Raw genomic sequence first — 27551 nt, forward strand, 5'->3', positions numbered from 1 at the left:
TTTGCTTGCAGCGATTCTGAATGGTGGTTGACTAGTGAATGTCTGGCAGTGTGCATTGGCAATAGCGTTGGCTTTAAACTTTTAAAGACAGCCAGCAGATTATGGTGGTTTGTGGCTATGTAGCCAAGTAGCCAACTGGTGTCAGGAATGAAAAGTCGGTATAATCGAGAAAGCGTAAGGTTGATGTCAAACAACTCGTACTGATTTTCCTCCAGTTCCCCCCTTTGTGGCAGAGCGAGAATTTTTTCATTTTTAGAGCAGCAGTAGCTCGCTTGTTCGGATATTTTTGTTCATATAGATATATAGATTGAGTGAGATTGAGATGAATTTTAACTTGTTATAAATTTAAACCGACTCAATAGCATTCAATCCACATAGAATTATGTCTAAACGAATAAGCCCTATTGATCCCTAATAGCATAGCATGATATTGATCAGTCAATAGTGCTTTTTATTACTCCCTTGGTTCTTTTTTATTTGCCATGTTTTAGTTAAAATTAAATTAGCATATTTGAGAACCGAACGACAAAATATTTGAGAACATTTGAGAACGAATGTGTTATAGATGTTCATATATTTAGATCATCAATAGTCTAATATTTTATTGAAACCCACATGTCATGTGGTAATTTGTCTATTCTTTTTTCCCCCTTTTCTCTCCATTCACCGGCCTCGTGCCATATCCCATTCGCACCGTCCTTCCTTGGCCGCAACCCCGCCCCCACCGTTGTCGTCCCCGCAAGGCCGCAACCCCGGATGTACCGTTCACAACCCCTGCCTCCCGTACGTGCACCCCAGCTATGGCACCCCTCCGCCCCCAGTAGGCAACAATAGATGGCTTACTGAAAATGGCTGCCCAATCCATACATCGACAGTAACAGGATGGGGAAAACTTGAGTGTATAGCACGTCGCTGTCAATTGCTTCGCCTGGACGAAGCAGCCGGTCTCCAACTCCAATCACTGCATACGGAAGGCTTAAATTCACGCCAGGAACCTCAAACGCCAAGCATACTAGCAGGATAGTACCGTACCAAAAGCAAGGTTCCATAGCACAAGAAAAATACATACGTCAACAGCGACGGAATGGGCCACGAGGGTGGGTACGCTAGCAGTAGAAAGATGGCAACAACACGAAAGGGAACACCGAACTCATCGAGGTCCGCTTGCCCTAGGGACCACAAGGCTTCACACGATAACAGCCCTCCCCTCACATGTCATCGGCCTGCACCTCCTCCTCGTCCTCGTACTCCTCCTCGTCGGCAGTCGCGTCCTGGTACTGCTGGTACTCCGACACGAGGTCGTTCATGTTGCTCTCGGCCTCGGTGAACTCCATCTCGTCCATGCCCTCGCCCGTGTACCAGTGCAAGAAAGCCTTCCTCCTGAACATGGCAGTGAACTGCTCGCTCACCCTCCGGAACATCTCCTGGATGGAGGTCGAGTTGCCGATGAAGGTGGACGCCATGGACAGGCCCCTGGGCGGGATGTCGCACACGCTGGACTTGACGTTGTTGGGGATCCACTCCACGAAGTAGGACGAGTTCTTGTTCTGGACGTTGATCATCTGCTCGTCAACCTCCTTGGTGCTCATCTTCCCGCGGAACATGGCCGAGGCGGTGAGGTAACGCCCATGGCGAGGGTCAGCGGCACACATCATGTTCTTGGCATCCCACATCTGCTGCGTGAGCTCGGGGACTGTGAGGGCCCGGTACTGCTGGGAGCCACGGGACGTCAGCGGCGCGAAGCCGACCATGAAGAAGTGGAGACGGGGGAAGGGGATCAGGTTCACTGCCAGCTTCCTGAGGTCGGAGTTCAGCTGACCAGGGAACCTTAGGCAGCAGGTGACTCCACTCATGGTTGCAGAGATCAAATGGTTCAGATCACCAACTGCAGCAATTAACAAATACAGTGTTACTATACACAGTAAATACACTAGTACGAGCATGCATATATCTGCAATGCTGAGCAGATAAAATTAAGAAAGGATGAGGCTGCTTACAGCTAGGGGTGGTCAGCTTAAGAGTCCTGAAGCAGATGTCATAGAGGGCTTCGTTATCGAGAACCATGCACTCATCAGCATTCTCGACCAACTGGTGGACAGAAAGAGTGGCATTGTATGGCTCAACCACGGTATCAGATACTTTCGGTGAGGGGAAAACTGAGAATGTAAGCATCATGCGGTCAGGGTACTCTTCCCTGATCTTTGAGATCAACAGCGTACCCATACCAGATCCAGTACCACCACCAAGGGAGTGGCATACTTGGAATCCTGAATAAACAAATAGATTGAGTTAATGTTCAATGCATGATAATTAAGTTTAGTTACTTGGGTGATTAGGAAAAACACATAGCAAAGTACAGATGGCAACCAAGATACATGACACGCATAGGTGATTTAGTAATCACAGTCTGAACAGCTTTTTTATGTACAGTATTTTGGTATGCCAATTGTTCAAGCAACAAGTGCAAGTAAAAAAATTTGTTTCTGCTCATGTGTCAAAACATGGCAACAGCACAAAAGATACTCAAATGTGAAAATACTAAGCAATCGGCAAGGACCAATAAGTATCAGTGTCATTTAGGATAATCCATTCTATATTATAGGACATGAACTAAACGAGTGAAATGACTTAGGTTCTAGAGCAAAAGCAGCTTCATTATAACAGGATATCGCAGTTCTAGTTCCATGGATAGCTTCAGCCCTATATGGATTCAATGTATCGCATTGTAGTGAAAAAAATCACAAGCATGGGTAAAGAAACTGTAGAGATACTTCAACATGAACATCTCACTCTAGTTTCTTCAGCAGAAACAAATATAAAAACTTGAAGCAATCAGCTTTATCATCAATAAGCTCAAGTACCTTGCAAGCAGTCACAGTTCTCAGCTTCCTTCCTCACAACATCCAGAACAGAGTCAATGAGCTCAGCACCCTCGGTGTAGTGGCCCTTAGCCCAATTGTTACCAGCACCAGATTGCCCAAACACAAAGTTGTCAGGGCGGAAGATCTGCCCATAGGGTCCGGTCCGGACACTGTCCATTGTCCCAGGCTCAAGATCCATGAGAACAGCGCGGGGAACAAAGCGTCCGCAGGAGGCTTCATTGTAGTAGACATTAACACGCTCCAACTGAAGGTCGGAATTGCCAGTGTACCGCCCGGTAGGGTCAATGCCATGTTCATCGCACACCACCTCCCAGAACTTGGCGCCAATCTGGTTGCCACATTGCCCTCCCTGGATGTGCAGGATCTCCCTCATCTTCGCCCTACAAACAAGAGAATCGCATAGGAATTAGTTACAGATACTGCAACAAGCACACAGTAACTTAAAATGCTGCGCCGAAGGAAAGGAAAAACATTTGCTTGTTGTCACCCTCCTCAAGTATTTCTAGCCATTTGCAACGAAACCAGAGAGCGAGCGCACATTGTCACTGCAGTTTCAGATCTAAAACGTCACTGAACTCGTACTCGGATCACATAGCGAACCATGACAAGATCTGGGCTTTCAAAACCATCTTGCACACACATCAACCACTGAATCGCCTACTGATAGGTACTAAATGCATCAATATTATAGCAGACTTCAAACATATCTCCCCATGATTACAAATAATTCCATGAGCCCAACCGTTCAAACGGTGACGTATGTTCTTCCAGATCTAGTTTCAGTACTGAAACTTATACTTCAAAACTGCACTAAGTTATGATAATAAATCCACAAAGCTCTCTGTCTCTAAGGTTAACAGTTACATTTCGCAATTAAAGGACGACTTGAATTCCCCCAAAATCAAACACTAGGGATCCCACTCAGCTACGCAGAATCACAAAACCAATCGAATAACCTTCGTCAAAAGAGAGAGAGAGAGAGACAAGCATGGGCCAGGACATTCCTAGGTGGCAAATCAGCGGATCCAATCGCATTTCCGGTTACATCGCGGGAACAACCCAGAATTTGGCAACAGAAAAAAAAACCGAGCTAACAGATCAGAAATAATGCTACACCGCAACACAGATTGAAAACTCGGTTATGAGCGTAGTTCAGAAATCCTTACGACTTACGAGGTATGAGATGATCCAAACTGCGAGGCAACTGGCGCCGAGCGAGCGAGATCTGGGAGGCGGGAGGAGGCCGGGGGCGAGTGCGGCGTCGGCAGGAGCGCGGGGTTAAAATAGCCGTAGGCGGCGGTGGCAGCTGCGAGCATCCGACGGCCCGTACCCTCCCGCTCCGAGCTCTCCTCGCGGCGCTCGGTCAAGATCTCTCTCCACCTTGCGTGGTTTTCAAATTTCCCACCGTGCGGCGGCGAAGTGCCCGAACTGCCCCTCGCAAATATCGCCTTTTCCGTCGGGGGAGGGGCCCACGGGGAAAGCAGGCAGCGTGACCCGTCTAGGCTGTCCCCGAGCTCGAGCTGCCCTGGCCCCTGGGCGTTTTCGGCCGCGCGGCTGGCAAACGCTGGGCCGGTGAGCGGCACATGCTAACTCCACTGACAGGTGGGTTTATCCAGATTTGGACCCACAAGCCGGCTTGAGGCTGGATCCCATGTGCGGTGCTGGGGCGCTGTCGTGGGGTACGCTTATTTTATTGGTAATGGTAGGAGAGGAGGTGGGACGGTTGGTGCGACGTCCAGGTCCAGCCATGAGCCATGCCATCAGTGGACCGGAGAGTCTCCGACGCGTCCGCTACGGCTCGACCCCAGCAGCGGGCATGTGAGCGACGCCTCGGCTTTTCCGGCGGACTCACGTGTGGGCCACGTGCGCCACGGCCGGCACAGTGCTCTGTTGCCTTCCTGTCGTGAGCTGTGTATGTTCCGAGATTGGATCTCTCGCAGGACAGGAACAATGGCGAGGCTCTGGCACATCGTTCTGTTCTTTGGCCAGCGCGGCTTAGGTGTGTGAGGCCAGTGGATAAGTTTGTTGCTTTGCTGGAAGCGAGAGCAGCTGGGGACGAGCTCAACGCTCGTACACACACACACTAATCTCTACTAATCCTTAAGGGTGGACGGAGGGCGTCCACCAGCCTCACCACGCCCCCGCCCGCCCGCGATGTTACGCCCCCCTCTCCCGCGGCGCCGTGATGCCCGCTGCCGCGCGTGTCTTCCTCCTTCCTCCCCGCATCCCGCATTCCGCCCGCGAACTGCTCCCTCCCCCGCGAACTGCTCCTCGCGAACTGCTCCCTCCCCCGCGGCGCGTCTTCCTCCCCGGATCCGACATCCCCACACCAAACGCGTGCCCCCTGCCCTCGCCCTCGACGGCGCTGCCCTCTCTGATGGCGGGATCCGCGGACGCGCCCCCACCAACCCCGACCCCGAGCCAGCCCGCCACAACCGCGCCCGCTCCATGCGCGATGGCCACTCATCCAGTCACTGTCCCCGGCGCGACTCGGACCGAATCTTAGGCCCGCCTGCCGCCGCCGCCGGCTCCAGATGGAAACGATAAAACCTCCCTCCTCCTCCTCCTCCTCCTGGTCCATGTCGCTGGGTTCGGGTCCCAAGGGGCCGCACGGTTTCGCTGCCGGCGCCGATCTTAGCACCAGCGGCGTTGACCCCGCCCGATTCACCCCAGACTGCTGCTGGCCGCGCGACCTGCTCCTTCGTGACTGATTACTCGGAATTTCTATCCGCTTGTGGGATTCTCGAGCGGATCAGCTGAGCACATCAACTTCAGCGCCATTTGTTTGGCCACGAAGCAAATCGTAGAGCTTTTCTTCCGAGGGTCCTTCTCAGATGTGGAGTTCCTCGACCCCCAGAGTATACCGCAGCTGGGTTCGTATCCAAAACAAGTTCAGAGGATGGAAAGGAAGAAAAGAGCGGCAGAAAATTGTGAAGATACAGGTAATTTCTATTTGCATGTCTACTTTTTTGGGTCTGAAATCTCATATAACCTATAATAGTTTGGTTACATTGGTACTCTGTCTACCATTTTTTCACATAGTTAATTTGAGAAATCACTGTTTGTAGTCATTTACATCAAATTAATGACCTACTCCTGTCGTTTTTTCTTTGTTACGGAAATCTTTCCAAGCTCCACTTCCATGGTGAAGCAAGGTTTTCCAGCCACTGGCAATTATAATTTTGTATTTGATGAAACAACAGGCGAAAATCAAAGTATGTGGTGGTGGTTGTCGTAGTTATTTGAGGCACACTTCTTTTGGATATTGGGCATATCACTTACCTGCAAAGTTCTTAACTTTCAGTTTCAGACGTTACATTTATTTGATGATGATTTAAAGCCATCACATTAAATTAGGCTGTTAAGTACAGCTGTAGCGGTAAAATTCCCATCCCTTGTTTCTTTCCAGTATCTAAGAATACTCTTTTGTTTGTTAGGCCCATGTACGTGGACATCAGGTAAGGAAAAGCTATCGGAAGGTAGCCTGGTCTGTTGGCATCGTGGAGAAAGTCATACTGAGGTGGAGGAGAAAGGGAAGGGGTCTGCGAGGTTTCCAATCTGAGAAACAACTTGAAGGTCCATCATGGCAGATCCAACCTGCAAAGGCTGAGGCTGAGGATGAATATGACTTCTTGAAGGATGGCAGGAAACAGGCTACAGGCAGGTTGGATAGAGCACTGGCTCGTGTGCGTTCCATGAATCAGTATCCTGAAGCAAGAGACCAGTACCGCAGGCTGCAAGCCTGTGTTAACAGCCTACGAGAGTCCCAGGTCCTCCCTAACATATTAGTCACCCTTTTTTCAAACCCTGGTTTGAGGAAGCTTGAGTAGTGACCATTCTAACACTGTTTGTGCTGGTTGATGTTTGGACAGGCGATGCAGGACAGGATGCTGGCTGATTCAACTGGCACCGATGGGGGTGATTTCATGACTGAATTGGAGGAGCTATGCCGGGATGATGGCGATGCCCCGATGTCGACTATTTCTTGACATGGAGCTTACTATAGATCAGTTAGGCAGTGACATGTTCTTTACCAGACTAGATGTAATTTGTTGTTACTAAATGGTCTCTACTCACCGTTGAACACCATAATATAATGATATAGCAGCTAATACATGGACTTCTACAGATTATGATAATTGATCAGTATAATTTGTGGAATTATTATATTTTAAAGCAACCTGAACATAGAGTTCAACATAGAACTCTTTGTTTGACTGTAAGCATTACAGTAGATTTTTTTCTCAAATTTGTATTGCAGATTGAGATGATACACAGAGTTCAATATAGAACTCTTGGCTGCTCACTCTTTGTTGCTGCGTCTTGGCTGCTCGCTTATTAAGAGCCTGAATTATGCTTACTGTTTCTTCTGTGATTATATTTAGATGGGTTGAATATTGTCATAATATATGTCCATATGTAAGTAATGTAGAAATCATGCCACAACATATTCCCCACAACATATAAGATAAGAGCGCCATATTTGTGAGCTAAAATATTTTTGATAGATAAGAGGATCATATTTGTGAGATAAAATAATATTGATAGCCACAACTCGCCATCTCCTTTTTTATACTTTTCACCCTGCAATGCAGAATTGTTCTAAGGAGGCCATGGTACATCACCATATCATGTATTATCAACTTTTAGGATTTGCCTAATTCAATTAATAATGATATTGAGCCAAATTTTGGTTGTTCGAAATGTCAGACTTCAACATTTGTTAATTTTGTTGAGTTGAGTCTTGATAGCATCACTAAATAAAGACTTATGCATGCATAAATGTCCCCGTTGCAACGCACGGGCATACAACTAGTCCAGAGTAGACGAACCATGATTGCACTCGACGAGTCACGAGTGTACGAAAATGGCCTTACAATTCCAATTGTTCGCGTTTTGTATTGTATTTGGTTCCCTTTCATGTTTGGTGTGAGACTGAAAGTGTTTGAGGAAGTCGTCTTCGGTGGCCAGGTTTCAGATGGCAGGTGGAGGAAAACGAACTTGCTCAGGCGGCGGTCAGGCCCAGTTGCCGCTTCTAGGAGACGAGTCCGGTAGAATTCAAAAGGTAGGCCCGTTTGCGCTAGTGCACTTGCAAGTTGCAACCGTGAATCTGATCGAGCATGGGCACCCAACAGTCAGATCCAGAGTAGTTGTTTCCAGCCCGTATCTCTGTTTTACACCTGCCAAGCAAGACTTAGAGCTTATTTGGGAGCAAAGCATAACAAGAGAATTTTAACCATTCTCATCCTATTTCAGTTTCTTTGTTTGTCAAATAAACCTCTTAAAAGTTTGTTCGGTTATAGGTGAATTGAGGATATTGGAGGGAATTAAATCCCTTCATTACAAATTGAGTATATAGCTAGTGGGTTATCTCATATTGGCTCCGTATCCTATATGTTAGGACATGGACTACCAATTTTCTTTTAATTTAAAAGAATAAATACATTCCGGCTGGGGTAGCTGCTTTATGTCGAGCAATGATTTTTTTTAAGCTTGCAAATATGAAATATACATCTTCTTTTATGTAAGTTTATTTTTTATGGAGACATAATGGCTGTTGTTTTGAACACTGTTGTAGCGTGATGGTCACCGAAGGAGTATTTCTAGTTAGCGACTAAAAAAAGTAGAGGGTACTGCATTTGAGCTGTTCACATCTCATAGAAAACAATTTAATTATACACTCGGTCATGCATAATTATTGCATTTTTTATTCTTCTGACTCGTTAGCAATATTGCTGCCGAAGCTATGTAACAATGTGGTGTACGAAGACGGACAAGTGAAAAAGTCCCTTCCATTTCAGACTACGGTCTGCCACCCAGGCCATGTGTGTTTAGTCCGTGACATTCGTCTGTGTAAGAGCCCACTACAACCAACTCCAAAAGAATGTTAGTATGTGTTTGGTTTCGGAACGACGTGAGTTGGGTTGGGTCGGAGCCGACCTATTTTTTCTGGGTTGGGTCGCACCTGTTTTTGGTTTCAGTGACATGTTGAATTAGTTTCTTGTTTAATTACATGGTTAAAGTGAGTTGGATCTGCATCATCTTTTGTTTGTTTCGTAATGAGGAATGAACTTAATATGACCACCTTTCTGGTCATATTACCACACTCAGGATGATATATTCAATTCAATAAGATGACAACATTCAAAATAAATAAAAACGACACTATTTTAATATTTGAGAGATCCATAAGCATAAGATATACATAAATTAAAGTCATTATTAACCAGATCATAAATTTTTAGTGATGAGGTCTCACTGTTACATTTAAGTCACAATTAAAGTAACATTCTGACAACATCAAGATGCATTTTAGTAAATTTGTAACATTTGCCTGCCATGACTTGATGGCTTGTCTAGACGATGACGAGCACTGACCTTTAACTGTTTGACGATAGCACTAGAAAGGCTCGCGGGTTGTGCCTACTGGAGAACATGTCGTCATTGGAGGGCAGAGCAGCGGGAGACTGACGGTGGGAGGCGCAGCAAGCCGGTGGGAGAGTCGGACGACACAGTTGGAGGCCAACACACAGGAGAGCAGGCCAGTGGGGATTGATGACAGGAGGCAGGCGGAGGATTAACGTTGGAGGGTAGGTCGGCGGGGGTCCCTTGTCCCAGCAAACCAGCAGTGGCAGCGCGCCCCTGTGCTGGTCTCGAATGGATTAGGCATGAGTGACAGAAGAGTGGGGAGGAAGTGGACCGAAATGGTTCGCTTGTTTTTGAGGAATCCATAGAACTCACATTTTCAAGAAATATTTCGACCTAGAACCAACCTAACCAGCGAGGCAGCGAGCCTTAACCAAACACAGATTATTGTAGGTTGAATCCGGTCCATTCCACATCAACTTGCTAACCAAACACACGCAGCACGTCCACATGTTTTTTTTTGCCCTCACCGTTTCACTGCTCCAGCGAAGGCTCACATCAGCTACTGTTTTTTTTTGAACATATCTTTGATACACATGTGATAATTATGAACTAACAAAGCTCATTTTTTTTTTGAAAAAAATCATACATATTCTTTCATGTTTTTTTATACAATAAGAGTAGGATGGAAACACTATGTATGACTTTTTTTCAATTTTTTTATAAACTTTATTAATTCATATATATTATATGTGCACCAAATAGTTATGTTCTAGTTATGTGCATCGGATATAAAAAAATACATCTCCCTCGCACCGCCGGCGTTCATCTTCCGCTCTCTCCCTTACTCGCGCTCGGCAGTCGGCACAGGCGACGGCGGCGGCGCTCGGGCTCTCAGCGACGGCGGCAGCGGCTTCCCCTCTCGCCTCGCGCCCTCGCCTCCGGTCCTCCGCACACCGGTCGGTGACCCTGTGTGCGTGCCTCTCTCTCTCCTCCCCCCTCTAGTGGATCGTCAACGGCTTCCGGCCCCGGAGGCTTCGCCGCGCGCGGACTGAGGGCAGCGGGAGCCAGCAGCCGCTGCTCCACCAAGGCGATCGCGCCGCTTTGAGAGCTCATGCCCCAAAGCGAAGCGTTACCCATCCTTTTAGCGCTTCAGCAGGCTCAAGGGTGCGCTTAGTGCTGCCTTTTGGAATTATCGTTCCTGGCCAATTTGTCATCAGATCACCATACATGACAAGGGTCATCCATGACTCCGGAGATGGCATGCAGAAGGAGGCACTTGATTTGGTCTCATCTGATGTTAACTTTCCCAAGGGCTGTTTCCCAGACTATAGGATTGGACCAAACAACCAAATCATTGATCCAGAGGAAACGCATGAGGCCGTACCTCTCAAGGAGGTTGTTGCAAAGGAAACAGCGCAGCTGCTAGAGCAGCACAGGCGCCTTTCTGTGCGTGATCTCAAGGAGAAGTTTGAGAAGGGTCTATCTAGCGCTTCCAAGCTTTCTGAAGAGGTAGTTTTCTCAGTATGCCTCTACTTACTTTTGTCAATGGTATCTCATAGGAAATCTTACGCAAGGTTGAAAACTGTTGTTATCAGCAATTACATTGTTATTGGGGATTCTGGAGTAGTACCTCTCATGCTAATGATGTTGGTTACGGTTAGAGAATTGTTTTTTAGTTGAATGGCAACGATAAAGATTCAGATTGTGTTCAAGTTATCTGCCAGTAACTATATCAAGTTGGCGTTTATTCTCATATATTATCTGTGGCTTGCCCCAGAGCTCAGTTATTACTTTTTTTTTTCTCAATCTTTATTTCTTGTTTAGACCACCTTTTGAAGTACTTGCCGCTTTGACTTTCTTTCCTGAAATTGCTCTGCAACATCATATTGTTAAGAAGAAAATGTATAGAAACATGGGAAGTGAAATGCAAAGTTCTATGAGCTGCAGTGATGTTCTGCATCTTACTTTGATAGCTGAGAACTCATAAGCTTGTTAATGAATTTCAGTTTCTACTTTTATGCTACTCCCATTAAAATGGATTCCATTCTGAAGTTGTTGCCTAATGTTTCAGGCTAAGCGTCGAGAAGCTGCTTCATTAGACAGGCAGGTTCTTTTGAAGAAGCTCAGAGATGTTTTAGACACACTGAAAGGTCGTGTGGCTGGTCGAAATAAAGACGATGCTGAGGAAGCTATCTCACTGGTATCTTTCTCTCACAAATTTCTGGACTTACCAATATCTGCCTGCTGTTATAAGTTTCTTGTAAATCCGTGTTTTATTCAAATTGGACCCCTTCTATTTTTTTTTTGTTGCTTGAGGTTGGTGATTAGTGTTCCAGATAGAGGCAAAAACCTTATAAGCTATTCAAATAAGTAGTTGTTTCTTCCACCTTTGAAATTTTCTATGTTCGCTGTTTAAATGGTAAACGAAGGCTGCCTGTTATGTTTAGGCCCTAAGTGGTGAGTTAAACAGTTGGACCGTTTAAACCATTAAAACTCCGTCTCAACTCTACATGGTCCAACAGAATCAAGTTAAAACATGATTAAATTTGCTAGATGGCCATTTAATTCGACATTTAGTCAATAGGAGGATTATGACTACCGCATTTAGCACCCAGCTAATTAACATATTAAGTATATGAGGTGGGTGGGATTTAGTTTTCTTCCAAAAAATATTTAGTAGAATCCTTATTTTTTTGCATGTGTAAATATGTATACTTCCTAGCATATTTGACTTTACATACATAAATATGCATATTTTAGTGTTACTATACAAAACCGCTTAGGCCATTTAACTCTATTTGAGCACTGTTCTTAAATCTAAACGGCCTAAGTTATAACAAAGGGTGACCGGCCGTTTACCGTTTAGAGTTTAGGATAAGACCAGGAAAATGATGCTAGTTTTTATTGTGTTGTTGTAAATTTGTAATTATAAATAGCAACCTGCGAAACAGTTCACAAGATGAATATATTGGTCTTGAGATCCTTTTGATATCTACACCTGTAGCTTCTTTGGACCTGTTTTTGAGATTTTTTTGGAGTATTTCTCTAATTTCTTATTCTGAATGAACAGGGAATCGAGGACTATGTTCTCACATGCCATTCCTTTTTCGTATCTAATTTACTTTTCAAGTACGCCTGCCATTGTGTCCTGTTCATATTACATTCAGATTATAAATGTTTACCCCCTTTATGCTACCTTTACCTGGAGAAATGCTTATGTGATTATGAAATTATTTGCTATCAGGTGGAGGCACTAGCTGTCCAGCTGACACAACGAGAAGGGGAGTTAATTTATGAGAAGGCTGAAGTAAAAAAATTGGCTAACTTCCTTAAGCAGGTCTGCTGCATTTTTTGTTAGTATCCAATTAACTTTGCAGCCTTTTCAAATGTTTTACCTGAAGCTGAGGTGAGGCCGCAAAGAAGACTGATTTCTATTTGTCAATATGATATTATATAAACATGGCAGCACAGCTAGGTACCATGCACATGTTTCCAGTGAAATGTAATGTTCTTATTTTTTTTGGAACACCAAGAAAATTTCAGGTTCTCGTGATTTTATAACTTCCTTTTATTTCTTCTGATTGTGTTATGCACAAGTTTTTTAGTTCTTTTGATTGTGTCATGCACCAGTAGCAGCCTAGGAGCGTCCTTTTAACTGGAGACGAAGTAGACTACCCTAGCTGAACCTTTAGATTTACCAGATTGTCACTTTTGTATTTTAGGCTACTGTAGATGCACGCAAAGTAGCTGAAGAGGAAAGGGCTCTTGCACTTGCTGAAATTGAAAAGGCTAGAGCTGCAATCGAAAAAGTCGAGAAAGCATTTCATGTGCATGATTCTACGAAAAGCAGCAGAGAGGAGGTACTTATTTCAGTAAGAGCTTGGATGTTCGTTTGATTTGTATGTCTTGTATCATTTATTGCCACTTGCCGTTGGCTAATATTTATCTTGTATTTTGATTTTTGTCCCCTAATAATCAGGAAATAGAAGAACTTAGGAAAGAGGTCCGAGAGGCTAGGAGGATAAAAATGCTACACCAGCCAATCAAGGTTTGTCTTTGGTTCCCAGGGCTCTCTTTTGATATCTTATCAAGGTCTCAATAGGCATGTTCTATATACTCTGCTGTTTATTAATTTGATGGAGCTAGTAAAAAATAGACTATCTTCTGATATGTTTACATAAAAAATAATTATAGGTCATGGACATGGAGTTTGAGCTTCAGGCACTGCGGACTCTCATCTCACAGAAGACTCAGCTATGCAATCAGCTAAATAAAGAGGTACCTCCTGTCAGATATAGGGCAGAGTTTGGACTAGTAGGGTCTTCAAATTTTAGTAATGTTGAGCTATCTGATAATCACCGCCCAACTATTTCATTTGTAGCTTGCCACGATCAAGAGGTTAGAAGTAGATAGTTCTGACCTCTTTGAGCTTGAAGGTTCTAATACCCTTGGATCGCAGTTTTGTATTATTCCTCGAGTTGATGGTGCTCCAAACATTGCGAACTGTCCAATTCAGTGGTATCGTGTAATTTCTGGTGGCAGTAGAGGACTCATATCGGGTATGTTATCAATAAGGTGCATGCATACTAGTAGGACTTCTCCCTAAGCCATTCAAATAAATAGGCTTATCTGTAAATTATTTATTCTGGTTCTTTTGGCATCTTATGCAATTATTCTTAAAGATTGTCAATTTGATCTTATTGTTTTGACATCTCATGAATCATTTGGTTGGTAAAGATGTGAACTCTTCCTGCAGGAGCAACAAAATTTACGTATGCCCCAGAACCGTTTGATGTTGGTCGATTATTACAAGCAGAGATTATTTTGAATGCAGATAAAATCATAGTTCAGACGGATGGCCCTATAGATAATGGTTAGTCCTTTTTGAAGGCTTTTTTAGCAGATTTAAGTCATTTTCCCCATCTATATTTTTTTAAAAGATTCAATGGCAATCCTAAATGTGTCTTGCCATGTACGGGCGCTCGTACGCCAGGCAGCGTCGCGCCCGTGACAGGCGCCGCGCACAGGAGCGCGCAGGGCGCGCAGATCTGGGAGATCGGCAGGAGCTTATGGAAAGCAGTGGCTAGAAAGGTAAGTAGAAGTATGGAAAGTAGAGGGAAGGAAAGGAGAGATTGATGAGTGATTGATTAGTAGAAGAATGGAAAGTAGAGGAAAGGAAAGGAGTGATTGATTAGTGATTGATTAGTGTTACCATGTTTAGGCTTGCCTAAAATAACAGCAGGCCGATGGCTATATAAGCGGCACAGGAAGTCAGGAATAAAGGCAGCAAACAAGTTATCCCTTCTCCACCTCTCTCTCTACCAACTAAGCCTACGGCTGTGGGGAATAACCACGCCGGAGAGACGACGAACCGCGGCTACGACCTTCGTAGCCGAGGGCCCCCTGCTCTAGACGCCCAGGCCCTTGACAACCTGGTATCGCGAGTCAGGCGATCTTCGTCCTCTCGATCCCACACCTCCGATCAGTCCCTTGACATCACCCAACTACCACCCAGCCCTCCACCATCACCGCCGTCGCCCTCCTCCATTATGACCACCAAAACCATCGATGATTTGGCTATGATAATCGAGAAGCTCGTGGGCACGATATCTGTCCTCCAAAATGACGTCGAGTCATTGAAGAAGGACAAGGCGCCCTCCTCCTCGCCGTCCGGCAGCGGCGGCCACGACGGCCAGCACCACATCGACCGACCACCAAGGTTCCAAAAAATCGACTTCCCGCGTTTTGACGGCAAGTCGGACCCCATGCTCTTCGTCAACCGCTGTGAGTCCTACTTTCATCAGCAGCGGATCATGGAGGAGGAGAAGGTTTGGATGGCGTCTTACCACCTCGAGGGCGTGGCCCAGTCGTGGTACCTCCAGCTACAGACGGATGAGGGGACTCCGCGCTGGCACCGCTTCAAGGACATCCTCCAGTTGCGTTTCGGGCCTCCCCTACGCTCGGCGCCGCTGTTCGAACTCGCTGAGTGTCGGCGTACAGGCACTGTGGAGGAGTACCAGAACCGCTTCCAGGAGCTACTACCGCGCGCCGGACCACTGGAGGAACGCCAGCGCGTGCAACTTTTCACGGGCGGGCTGTTGCCACCGCTCAGCCATGCGGTGCGCATCCACAACCCCCAGTCGCTCGCGGCGGCTATGAGCCTCGCGCGGCAAGTGGAGCTGATGGAACTCGACAGGGCCCCACCGCCGGCCCATATCAGGCCAGCCGCACGCGGCATCCTGCCTCCGCCGCCGAAACCGGCGCCTATGGCGCTCCCGGCGCCCCACGTCCCTTTGGCGCTCCCGGCACCACCGGCGGGCGCGGCTCCGGGCCGTGGCGAGGGCAGAAGGCTCAGCACTGAGGAGATGGCTGAACGTCGTCGCCTCGGATTATGTTTCAATTGCAATGACAAGTATTCCAGGGGTCACAACAGGTTCTGCAAGCGCATCTTCTTCGTCGACGGCGTCGAGATCATGGACGAAGACGACACCGACCAACCCGACGGCCCCGACGCTGAGGCGCCGTGCTTCTCGTTGCAGGCCATCTCAGGCTGTCCCGTGGCCGACACCATGCAGGTCGCCGTCATGTTAGGAGCCACCCCGCTCGTCGCCCTCCTCGACTCGGGCAGCACGCACAATTTCATATCCGAGGCAGCGGCGCGGCGTTCCGGCCTTCCCCAGCAACAGCGCCCGCGCCTTTCGGCCATGGTGGCCAACGGCGAGCGCATCACTTGTGTGGGCGTCATCCGCAACGCGCCCCTCACCGTCGGTGGCGACGCGTTCCCGGCTGATCTCTTCGTCATGCCGTTGGCCGGGTACGATGTCGTCCTCGGCACTCGCTGGTTGGGCGCGCTGGGGCCCATCGTGTGGGATCTCGCATGCAGGCGCATGTCGTTCCAGCTCCACGACCGCACAGTCTGCTGGAACGGCGTGCCTACGTCTTCGACGCCGGTGCTGGGCGCCACCACCGCGGCCGAGCCTCTGCTCGCGGCTCTCCTGGACACCTTCGCGCCCGTCTTCGCAGAGCAGGCCGGTCTGCCCCCGTTGCGCGCCCATGACCACCGCATCATCCTCAAGCAGGGCGCGCAGCCGGTGGCAGTCCGGCCTTACCGGTACCCAGCGGCACACAAAGACGAGTTGGAACGCCAGTGCGCCGCCATGATCGAGCAGGGGATTGTTCGTCGCAGCGATTCACCATTCTCGTCGCCGGTCCTCCTCGTGAAGAAGCCCGACGGGTCGTGGCGGTTCTGCGTCGACTACCGCGCGCTAAACGCGGTCACCATCAAGGACGCCTTCCCGATCCCGGTGGTCGACGAGCTGCTGGACGAGCTTCATGGTGCCCGGTTCTTCTCCAAGCTGGACCTGCGTTCCGGGTACCACCAGGTGCGCATGAGGCCGGAAGACGTGCACAAAACGGCATTTCGTACCCACGACGGCCTGTACGAGTTCCTGGTGATGGCGTTCGGGCTTTGCAACGCACCGGCAACCTTCCAAGCCCTCATGAACGATGTGCTCCGTCCCTTCCTGCGCCGGTTTGTCCTTGTTTTCTTTGATGATATCCTGATATATAGCAAGAATTGGGAGGAGCACCTGCACCACCTCAGGATGGTCCTCGAGGAACTACAACGCCACCAACTCTTCGTCAAGCGCTCCAAATGCGCCTTCGGAGCCCCGTCCGTCGCCTACCTTGGTCATGTGATCTCGGCGGCGGGCGTGGCCATGGACCCGACAAAGGTGCAGGCCATCTTCGACTGGCCGGTGCCGCGCTCGGCTCGAGCGGTGCGCGGGTTTCTTGGCCTGGCGGGCTACTACCGCAAGTTTGTGCCCAACTACGGCACGGTCGCCGCACCGCTCACGGCCCTCCTCAAGAAAGACGGCTTCACCTGGGATGACAAGGCAGCGGCGGCTTTCGGCGCCCTCAAGGCCGCCGTCACCTCGGCACCGGTCCTCACCATGCCTGACTTCACAAAGACCTTCGTGGTTGAGTGTGATGCGTCGTCACACGGGTTTGGCGCCGTGCTCACCCAAGAGGGACATCCGGTGGCATTCTTCAGTCGTCCCATCGCCCCTCGTCACCAGGCGTTGGCGGCCTACGAGCGCGAGCTCATCGGCCTAGTCCAGGCGGTCCGGCACTGGCGACCGTACCTCTGGGGGCGGTGCTTCGTCGTCAAAACAGACCACTATAGCCTCAAATACCTCCTCGACCAGCGCCTCTCCACAATCCCCCAACACCACTGGGTCGGGAAGCTGTTGGGCTTTACTTTCACTGTGGAGTACAGGTCGGGCGCCACGAACGTCGTTGCGGATGCTCTATCCCGCCGCGACACGGAGGAGAGCGTGCTGCTGGCGATCTCCGCGCCCCGCTTCGACTTCATCGCACGCCTTCGTCAGGCCCAGGCCATGGACCCGGCTCTAACAGCCATCCATGAAGGAGTCGGCGCTGGCACCCGCGATGCACCGTGGGCGGTGGCTGACGGCATGGTCACCTATGATGGGCGCCTGTACATTCCACCGACGTCGCCCCTGCTGCAGGAGATTGTGGCTGCCGTGCATGAAGATGGGCATGAGGGCGTCCACCGCACCCTGCACCGCCTGCGCCGGGACTTCCACTTCCCCAACATGCGACGCCTGGTACAGGACTTCGTGCGGGCGTGTACGACGTGCCAGCGGTTCAAGTCGGAACATCTACATCCCGCTGGCTTGCTGCAGCCGCTGCCAGTGCCCTCGGCGGTCTGGGCGGACATTGCTATGGACTTCGTTGAAGCGCTACCCCGGGTGCACGGAAAGACGGTCATCCTCTCCGTCGTCGACCGCTTCAGCAAATACTGCCATTTCATTCCCCTAGCACATCCGTACACGGCGGAGTCTGTGGCACAGGCTTTCTTCACCGACATCGTCCGTCTCCACGGGATACCGCAATCCATCGTCTCCGACCGCGACCCGCTGTTCACCTCGTCGTTCTGGAGCGAGCTGATGCGCCTCATGGGCACCAAGCTCCTCATGTCATCAGCATTCCACCCACAGACGGATGGTCAGACGGAGGCGGCCAACCGCGTCATCGTCATGTACCTCCGCTGCCTCACGGGCGATCGCCCTCGCCAGTGGCTTCGTTGGCTCCCCTGGGCGGAGTACGTCTACAACACGGCTTACCAGTCGTCCCTCCGCGACACCCCGTTCCGGGTGGTCTACGGCCGTGATCCGCCCTCCATCCGCTCCTACGAGCCCGGCGACACAAGGGTGGCGGCGGTGGCACAAGAAATGGAAGCGCGGGAAGCCTTTCTGGCTGACGTCCGCTTCCGTCTCGAGCAGGCTCAGGCGGTCCAAAAGCTGCAGTATGATAAGCACCACCGGGAGGTCACATATGAGGTTGGGGACTGGGCATTCCTTCGCCTTCGCCAACGTGCGGCGGCGTCCCTGCCGCGAACCATCACTGGGAAGCTCAAGCCTCGCTACGTGGGACCCTACCGCGTCACCGAGATCATCAATGACGTGGCTGTTCGGCTAGAATTGCCGCCCGGCGCGCGCCTGCACGACGTGTTTCATGTCGGCGTGCTCCGGAAGTACGTGGGCTCCCCACCCACCACACCGCCGCCTCTGCCGCCTCTTCTCAATGGTGCGGTAGTGCCTGAGCCTGCAAGAATAGCGGGGGCTCGCTTGTCGCGTGGCGTGCGGCAAGTCCTCGTTCACTGGAGCGGCGAACCAGCTTCATCAGCCACCTGGGAGGAGTTCGACGACTTCCGCGCCCGATTCCCAGCCTTCCAGCTCGAGGACGAGCTGGCCTTCGACGAGGGGAGAGATGTCATGTACGGGCGCTCGTACGCCAGGCAGCGTCGCGCCCGTGACAGGCGCCGCGCACAGGAGCGCGCAGGGCGCGCAGATCTGGGAGATCGGCAGGAGCTTATGGAAAGCAGTGGCTAGAAAGGTAAGTAGAAGTATGGAAAGTAGAGGGAAGGAAAGGAGAGATTGATGAGTGATTGATTAGTAGAAGAATGGAAAGTAGAGGAAAGGAAAGGAGTGATTGATTAGTGATTGATTAGTGATTGATTAGTGTTACCATGTTTAGGCTTGCCTAAAATAACAGCAGGCCGATGGCTATATAAGCGGCACAGGAAGTCAGGAATAAAGGCAGCAAACAAGTTATCCCTTCTCCACCTCTCTCTCTACCAACTAAGCCTACGGCTGTGGGGAATAACCACGCCGGAGAGACGACGAACCGCGGCTACGACCTTCGTAGCCGAGGGCCCCCTGCTCTAGACGCCCAGGCCCTTGACATGTCTCTTCCAGAAAATAACTGAAATTGAAGTTATCTGAGACATTTACTGGTATAACTTTTTCCTCGGTGTACATCCCTAAGCAGGAAGCTGCTGATAATTCGATACAAGCTTCTGGCATGGCTGAAGTTTCACTTAAATAGCTGACTTATGCTTTGAACAGCTGCAGGACTTGAACATTATGTGGACTCACTCATGAAACGGACGGATATTGAGTTCAACGTATGTTTTTGTCTTGATTATATAATATTTTTCTGCTCCCTTTTTTGCAGTTCTTTAGTGTTGTTTACTTTTCTTTTTTTTTTGGGTGGGGGTGAGGGTGTTACAACAACAATGAAGGTTTTTAGTCCTAAGCAAGTTAGAGCAGGCTAGAGTTAAAACCCAACAAAAACCACAAGTCAAGGTTCAGACACAAGTATAGTTTTTTTCCATGCACTTTTATTCAAGGCTAAATCTTTGGGTATATTCGATCCTTTTTTTTTCTCGAAACACATATTCGATCCTTTCAAATACCTTTTTACTACCTCTTCCCAATTTCTCATATCAACTTTGGTCTTCCTCTCTCTCTCTCTTCCTGTATTTTCTGGTCGCTCGACCAGCTAGTCGAACTGGGGGAACGACCAGACTAATCTCGATTAATCGCCGACTAGGTCGACTAATCGACCTCTGGTCAACCTGGTCGTTTACTAGGCATCCTGCTCATCCATGACCTATGCATATACTATATAGTATGTAACTATATAACTATATATGAAGGATAGGGTAAACATGACATGAATTCTGCAATACAGATTTAAGAAATTGAGAGAATATATTTGTTCATCCAAGTATCCAACTGAAAACAACAAAGAAACACTTACTAGTTAGTAGTTACTAGTTACTACCAGATACCACACAACACTCATTACCACTAAGTTGCCTAAAGAAGATCTTCGTCCAACTGAAATTCATCACCAGCAGCTCCCCTTCCACCTGATCCTTGTTCGCCTTCATCTTCATCATCATTCATTTGTTCTTGTTCATCTTCAGCAGGAGAATTGTCATCTTCACGTATGTCTTGAGCTGTAGCTGCTGCATTTATGGGTCGTTTTCTGGTTCTAGCATAGCTTTCTGTCTGAGTCTGCGAGGAGGAACCGGCACCTGCAGCAGCAGCAGTCCTAGGCAAATTTCGGCCACGGGGACCCTAAGTTGCACCTAGAGCTTCATCCACAGCACCACAAATGTTATCACCATCAGGTTCTTCTTCAACTCATTCATTTTGCCACATAAACTCTTCAAGCAACAGTGGATTGCTTCTCTTTCCCTTGGAACCTAGCTCTCTTATATTTGTGAACCTATTATCCATCTTCTTGTTGTAGCTTACATATGCCAATTTATTTAGCCTCTGGTGCTCCAGTCTGTTCCTCTTTTTTGTATGGATCTGCACATGGACATAGTGACATACATTATTACTCATGTAACTCAATATGAACTCTGAAGTATGAACAAAAAAAAAAGAGTACTTACTGCTGCAAAATCACTCCAGTTTCTTTCACAACCAGATGCTGAGCAACATAGGCTTATAATTCTTTTGCAAGGCTTTGGAGTTGATATGCCAATCCTCCATACTCCATAGGCACCCCACCATAAGAATGTCATATAAATTTAGATTGTTAGATACTTAGATCAATAGAAAGCATATTAACAGGCAAAACCAATTAGAAGAAAGGTGGAACACTTACTAGGATTTTTTTTCTCTGTCTCTTATTGCTCTAGGTTTTGAGAATGCTTCCCCTTCAGACCTCTCATAGTCATCTGCTTGATTACTTATTTTAGTTTGCTCTTTCTCATCACTGATCATTTTCCACATCACATCATTGAACATAGATCTCAAAATTCCAGATTGCTTCTTGTCTTCCCCCTAATGGAGAAGAATTTCCCTGGATTCAAAAATAGTGCTGCTCCATCCAATGGTTGCTTCATTTGTTGATCCCATCTTTTATCGAAACGTGCCAATACTTCTTTAAGTACTCTAGGCTTCCCTTTCAGTGCTTCCTGGATGGTGTCTCGTGCTTTACCCATTGCTGCCATGATCTCTGGAGCTGCTGGTGTCTCATCACCATCAACAATCTTTAGAGCAATGAGAAGGGTTGTGAAGCCCTTAGGCAATTTTCCAAATGTTTCCAAAACTCTACAGAGAGCACAATGTTCTCAACTTGTGTACCTTCTTGACTGGTAGAGAATTTAGAAATCTGCCACTCATCACAAATAAACAAACTGTGCGACCATTCTTATGTTTTTGCATGCTTGCCAAAGTGAGGATTGATGTTGCAAACCGAGTAATACCTGGCCTAACAAGGTCCCCACCTAGCTTCTCCCTCATTAGGCTATGAAATCGCCCATGCTTGTAGAGGAACCTCGACACCCTCTTTGCCATAGTAATGTAGTCGCTGAATTCCTTGATTTTTCCGATGTCCTCTAACAATAAATCCAAACAGTTAGCAGCACAAGGAGTCCAAAACAGGTGTGGAATTCTTTTCACAAGGGCTCCCTGCTGCTCTAAAGTTAGATCCATTATCAGTGACTATCTAGACGACATGTTCTCTACCAACACTGTCAATTTGCTTCTCTAGTAGATCTGCCAACAATTCAGCACTAGCTACCTCACTCGGTGCATCAACAAAAGCTAAAAAGAATGTCCCTGCAGGACTATTAGCAAGAAAGTTGATCAAATGCCGCTGTCTTGTATCGGTCCACGCATCTGATATAATTGAGCAGTCATATTCCTTCCAAGCCTGTTCATGCTTCAACCTCAATGTCGTTGTCCTATCGACAGCCCTATCAAGCCAAGGTACCCTAACATCATGGTACCATGGACCAATTGACTCCAACATAACTTCCGAGCTCCTTGAATTGACGACGTGCAATGGTATTTTGTTCTCATACAGAAAATCGGCGACGTGGTCGTCAACAATTTGGTTGGCTTCCTTTCCTTTCCTAGTGCAAGCTTCAAGAGTTGACTGAATGGTATTTTCTTGTGGCGTCCTGCAAAACATGGTAGCCACTGACTTGCTGAACTTTTGGGTGGGATGAGTTAAAACAACAATGAAGCTGATGGCGGTTTGAGTTGCTTTCTTCTTCACTTGCTTGTGCTTTGTCCCTGAACTTGGTTCCTGTACTTTTGTTTGTTCAGGTTCAGTAGCATCACCATCTTCCTGTCCTCCTTCCTCACTATCAACAGAAAGCACAAGCCTTGTGTTCCTTTTCAAATAAGCATACATATCCTTCGAAACTACTTCTTGAACCATTGCACATTTTGTTGTATCAGAAAATCCACCGGCAAGGTGCTGTTTGAACCTTTTAATCCCAGCAGGAACAACTTTCAAAGAGAAAATACATCAGATGAATTCTTTCTTGGTAGGATCTGGCTACCATCCAAACTTCCAACCAGGATCTTGTGATTTGGCCTTTCTCTTTGAATCAGTTGCGTGTGCACGAACATCAGTAGACATCTTTGCAATAGCCTTCTCAACGAGTGCTGCAGAATCCGCCGCAGCGGCTGATGATGTTGAAGCAAGATCAGTGTTGTCCGCAATAGAGGATGGATTGCCACTGCCCACAACATGTGATTCTGGGAAGAGCACCTGAACATATCCTGACGGCGACGGCCAAACTCTGTATGTATCAAAGGAACCGATTTTTTTGTATTTTGGCTATTTTTCGGAAAAAAAAACACGTTTGGACCCTAGAAAATTTTAATAGCATTTTTGGACCCTTTGCTCGGCGCTATAGCCTATGGCGCCGAGGTAACACAGCTCGGCGCCATAGGTTATGGCGCCGAGGTACGTGATGCGTTGGCACAACCCAGACGCCGTGGCGCTGACGTGGCACTGAGCTCGGCGCCACAGATCTTGGCGCCGAGCTCGGTTGTGTTATCAACAGTTTTGTTGCAAAGAAATAGTACAAAGCCTTCTAGCTTAGTTGGTGTTGCACAAGGTTTTAAACCTTGAGGTTAGGGGTTCGAGCCCTATAACTCACCTAGATTTTTTGATCTTTTAAATAACTCATTTTTTTAAAATAACTCATTAGGTATACTATTTGGAATGCAGGATTATTATATAAATCAATACATGAATTTTGTAGTCTCACCAGTTTAATTTTATAAAAAAACATGTGAAGAAAAAAAAACTATTTCCATATGCCCCAAGGACGCAAATCTGAAGAGACCACGGAGTAAAAATGCACGAGCTGAGACCTCTGTTTTTTTTTTGTTTTTGAATCAATCAAACAGCAACAGAGCCTTTTATCGTAGGTTGGGCAATCAAAATGCAGAAAAACTGCAGCAGATGATCTGGCTTGAATGCCACCAAACGAAGCACAAACCGAAAAGACCCAGAAGCAGATCCACGAGCAGCCCCTGGTCCAAACGCCCAACCGGATTCGGATGTTCATGAGTGTGTTTTTTTTCTTTATGATTTATGATGAGCCAAAATATAATGCAACAAGGCGGCTATGCGGTCAAACAGAAACAGGGACATGAGGAAAATGGAAAGACTGGTGAGACAAAATAGTTCTGGACAAGAAAAATATTTTTTTTCAAACAGAAACAGTTTTTTTTCTTTGTTAACAGCCTTAATAGAGGCAGTCACTATAAGAAGCCCATCTTATAGTGTGTTACACGTTTTGGGCAAGCAAAATAGTTTTTTTTTCTTCACATGTTTTTTTATAAAATTAAACTGGTGAGACTACAAAATTCATGTATTGATTTATATAATAATCCTGCATTCCAAATAGTATACCTAATGAGTTATTTTTAAAAAATGAGTTATTTAAAAGATCAAAAAATCTAGGTGAGTTATAGGGCTCGAACCCCTAACCTCAAGGTTTAAAACCTTGTGCAACACCAACTGAGCTAGAAGGCTTTGTGCTATTTCTTTGCAACAAAACTGTTGATAACACAACCGAGCTCGGCGCCAAGATCTGTGGCGCCGAGCTCAGTGCCACGTCAGCGCCACGGCGTCCGGGTTGTGCCAACGCATCACGTACCTCGGCGCCATAACCTATGGCGCCGAGCTGTGTTACCTCGGCGCCATAGGCTATGGCGCCGAGCAAAGGGTCCAAAAATGCTATTAAAATTTTCTAGGGTCCAAACGTGTTTTTTTTTTCCGAAAAATGGCCAAAATACAAAAAATTCGGTCAAAGGAATAAGGAATAGGATTCAGAATTTTGGACGTATGAACATGATCAGAACATATGTATCAATATCAATTTATCAAAGAAACAAGGATGGAGTACAAGAACATAATCTCTACATGGACATATGAAGTATGAACATGATCAGAAGTAGTGAAACAAGGATGGAGTACAAGAACAGAATCTCCAAAATGACAGAACACAGACAAGGATGAAGTACAAAACAGAATACCTCCAGAAGATGAACTCATGCCGGCAGAGATCAGGAGTCCTGGACCCACCACGCGCCGATGATCTGGGGCTGCACGCGTCAGTGAACTGTGGTCGTGTGCCGTCGTCGACTGGAGCCGCGCGCCAGTGAAGTTTGTATTGAGAACGAGACACTAGAAAAATCGAAGAGAAGAGAAGTAGAAGGAAAGAGACCGAGATGTGGAAAAAAACCGTCGGGTTAGGTTTTATCATGACAGCACTGCCGTTTCATCTCTAGGGGTGAACACGGGTCGGGTATACCTGTCGGGTACCAGATACGGATAGTGCAAATACCCGTTTTTTCGGATACGGATTCGAGTATTTTTATATTCGGGACGGATACGGTAATACCCGGATAGTGCAACTTTGGATTCGGGTCGGATACGGAGAGAGGACTACCCGTAAATACCCGGATAATCGGGTCGGATACGGGTACCCGTAATTTGGGTACCCGTTTTTTCTTTTTCTGCATAATATCGTTATAAAATCATAACTTTTACATATAAAATCGGATGAAGATAAAGTTTATATGAAAATTGTAGAGCTCGAAGAGATCTATAACTTTGTAGTATATCAATTTTTTGTTTAAACACGTCTTTAGGCCAAAATCATTGAAAAGTGTCCAAATTTATATCAAATTAATATACTTTATCATGTTTATGTGATGGGCTTAAGGTTATCTCCATGTGGGAACTTAAGGTTATCTTTTTATAAATTATTTATTAGTATTGGTGACTTATTTTCAATTTTAGGTCGACACTATAATGTTTTATGGATTTAATTGTATTTTGATGATTTTCTACGACGAGAAATTAATAATACATAAATAGACTCAAAAAATCGTGAAATTTTACAGAGGCACAACATATGTTCATATTTTGGATCATAAGATCTATAAGATGTCTGCGTTTTTTTCATTTCACTTTCACTTATTTGTATGAGTTACATGTGAAATCACTGTAAGTATCCAAGTTTCAACATAATCAGTACTTTACTTTATCTTTTGTAACTTATTTGCAATTTTTGAGTGAAAATATAATATTTTATGAATTTTTAATATTGTGGTGTTGGTTCCACAATGTCCTTGTGATTAGTAACTTTGAACTGCATGATGTCAATTTTATCGGTTTTCTTTCCTATATTTGATCTATCATATACATGATTATGTATTGCTTAATTTATGTGTTTGTTGGATGGTTGAACAATTAATATTATAGGGACGAACTACCCGACAACTATCCGATATCTACCCGAGTAGTATCTGTTATCCGTTTCTTACCCGCCCGGATTATTACCCGGTCCCGTCCTATATCCGTCCCGAATCTTAACTACCAGTATCCGATCCCGTATTCGAGAGAAATACATTAGGGTAGGATACGTGATGACCCTGTATCTGGGCCGTCCGCCAAAAAAAACCACGAAATCGAAATTTTAGGATGCGGCCCTAGTCACGCAGACTCGCCTAATTGAGCGACTAATCGTCCCTAGTCGGACGACCAGGACGATTAGGTGCTCTGATCGCGTCGACTATGCTAATTGAGCATCCTAAGCCGACCAGCCCGACTAATCGCGATTAGTCGGACGACTTGAAAACACATCTCTCTTCACATTGCTATTGTGCCTTAGGGATCTCACCATGCACTGGTGCTTTTGGAGGTCTTTGTCAGACGACGAGCTTTTCTTCAATTGTTGCTACTCTTAGGGTGCGTTTGGTTGTAATGACAGAACGAGATGGGATAGGATGATCCCTTAACTAAGGTTGTTTGGTTCAGGGTCAGGGGTTATGATAGAAATATCCCAGTGTTGTCTCTAGTTGTCCCTCAAAATTGGAGGGACGAGAGAGGACGCCTGGGGACGTCTCTGTCCTGTCTGTCCCCAGTTGTTCTGCAACCAAACACATCCTTAGCCTATCATGTATATCATCGTTCTAAACTCGATCCTTGTATGGCCACAAATCCAACGCAACATACACATTTCTACAAAACTTATCTATGGAACTTGTCTTTTTGTAGGCCAACATTCTACACCATACAACATAACATGTCTAATCACCGTCCTATAAAACTCGCATTTTAGGTTCTGGGGTACCCTCTTGTCATATAGAAATGCTAGATGCTTGACGTCACTCACTTCATCTACCCTACTTTGATTATATGACTTACATCTTCACCAATGTCTCTTATCTCTCTGTAGCATTGAGCCTAAATATCTAAAGGTGTCCTTCGTGGGCGCTTCTTGACCTTCCAACTAACATCTTTTTCCTCATGTGTATTTGTGCTAAAATCACATCTCATATATCTGGTTTTGGTTTTACTGAGTCTAGAACAGTTGGACTCTAGAGTTATCTGCCACAACTCTTGTTTCCTATTTAGTCTCGTCCGACTTTCATCAACTAGCACTACACGTTTGCAAAAAGCATACACCACGAGATATCTCCTTGTGGCCTTATCCATCGCCAAGGCAAAAAGGTAAGGGCTCAAAGTTGATCCTAGATGTAGTCCTATTCTAATCGGAAAGTCATCTATGTCCCCATCACTTGTTCGAACACTAGTCACAATATTGTTATACATGTCCTTGTTGAGTCAAACATATTTTATTGAAACTTAATG

The 27551-nt window shown here is 46.8% G+C and overlaps 3 protein-coding genes across 4 annotated transcripts; 2 read left to right on the forward strand and 1 right to left on the reverse strand.

Annotated features, from left to right (window-relative positions):
* Positions 1 to 981: 981 nt before the first annotated feature.
* Positions 982 to 4524, reverse strand: LOC542239 (beta-6 tubulin). Of its 2 annotated transcripts, none has more exons than XM_008675207.4 (4): positions 4049 to 4524; positions 2862 to 3262; positions 1998 to 2267; positions 982 to 1885 (listed from the first exon to the last, which is right to left on the reverse strand). In XM_008675207.4, the coding sequence occupies exons 2-4, from the start codon at positions 3253 to 3255 to the stop codon at positions 1209 to 1211; spliced, it is 1341 nt and encodes a 446-aa protein (XP_008673429.1). In that variant the 5' UTR covers positions 3256 to 3262; positions 4049 to 4524; the 3' UTR covers positions 982 to 1208. The 2 variants fall into 2 exon arrangements, with proteins under 2 accessions (XP_008673429.1, NP_001167651.1); NM_001174180.1 differs by having other exon boundaries at positions 1031 to 1885; positions 4056 to 4276.
* A 470-nt stretch (positions 4525 to 4994) lies between these two features.
* On the forward strand, positions 4995 to 7019 carry LOC100383685 (Calmodulin-binding transcription activator 2). Its single transcript, NM_001176324.1, has 3 exons — positions 4995 to 5824; positions 6320 to 6652; positions 6755 to 7019. The coding sequence occupies exons 1-3, from the start codon at positions 5717 to 5719 to the stop codon at positions 6869 to 6871; spliced, it is 558 nt and encodes a 185-aa protein (NP_001169795.1). The 5' UTR covers positions 4995 to 5716; the 3' UTR covers positions 6872 to 7019.
* Positions 7020 to 10013: 2994 nt separating this feature from the next.
* On the forward strand, positions 10014 to 14409 carry LOC103651099 (stomatal closure-related actin-binding protein 1). Its single transcript, XM_008676703.4, has 9 exons — positions 10014 to 10760; positions 11323 to 11451; positions 12496 to 12588; positions 12974 to 13123; positions 13231 to 13299; positions 13446 to 13529; positions 13633 to 13810; positions 14008 to 14124; positions 14245 to 14409. The coding sequence occupies exons 1-9, from the start codon at positions 10479 to 10481 to the stop codon at positions 14385 to 14387; spliced, it is 1245 nt and encodes a 414-aa protein (XP_008674925.1). The 5' UTR covers positions 10014 to 10478; the 3' UTR covers positions 14388 to 14409.
* The last annotated feature ends 13142 nt before the right edge of the window (positions 14410 to 27551 follow it).

The sequence above is a fragment of the Zea mays genome, chromosome 3, assembly GCF_902167145.1.
Source record: "Zea mays cultivar B73 chromosome 3, Zm-B73-REFERENCE-NAM-5.0, whole genome shotgun sequence".
NCBI classification, from domain to species: Eukaryota; Viridiplantae; Streptophyta; class Magnoliopsida; order Poales; family Poaceae; genus Zea; species Zea mays.

What these genes read in the sequence shown, in the direction of transcription:
- LOC542239 (NM_001174180.1), bottom strand. Translation starts at nt 4,198, where the DNA reads ATGCTCGCAGCTGCCACCGCCGCCTACGGCTATTTTAACCCCGCGCTC. An exon ending in TTTGGATCATCTCATACCTC is followed by an intron (nt 3,263 to 4,055) that starts GTAAGTCGTAAG and finishes TCTTGTTTGTAG; the next exon opens with GGCGAAGATGAGGGAGATCC. An exon ending in TAAGCTGACCACCCCTAGCT is followed by an intron (nt 1,886 to 1,997) that starts GTAAGCAGCCTC and finishes TAATTGCTGCAG; the next exon opens with TTGGTGATCTGAACCATTTG.
- LOC100383685 (NM_001176324.1), top strand. Translation starts at nt 5,717, where the DNA reads ATGTGGAGTTCCTCGACCCCCAGAGTATACCGCAGCTGGGTTCGTATC. An exon ending in AGAAAATTGTGAAGATACAG is followed by an intron (nt 5,825 to 6,319) that starts GTAATTTCTATT and finishes TTTGTTTGTTAG; the next exon opens with GCCCATGTACGTGGACATCA. An exon ending in ACAGCCTACGAGAGTCCCAG is followed by an intron (nt 6,653 to 6,754) that starts GTCCTCCCTAAC and finishes ATGTTTGGACAG; the next exon opens with GCGATGCAGGACAGGATGCT.
- LOC103651099 (XM_008676703.4), top strand. Translation starts at nt 10,479, where the DNA reads ATGACAAGGGTCATCCATGACTCCGGAGATGGCATGCAGAAGGAGGCA. An exon ending in GAGAGGAGGTACTTATTTCA is followed by an intron (nt 13,124 to 13,230) that starts GTAAGAGCTTGG and finishes CCTAATAATCAG; the next exon opens with GAAATAGAAGAACTTAGGAA. An exon ending in CAGTAGAGGACTCATATCGG is followed by an intron (nt 13,811 to 14,007) that starts GTATGTTATCAA and finishes CTCTTCCTGCAG; the next exon opens with GAGCAACAAAATTTACGTAT.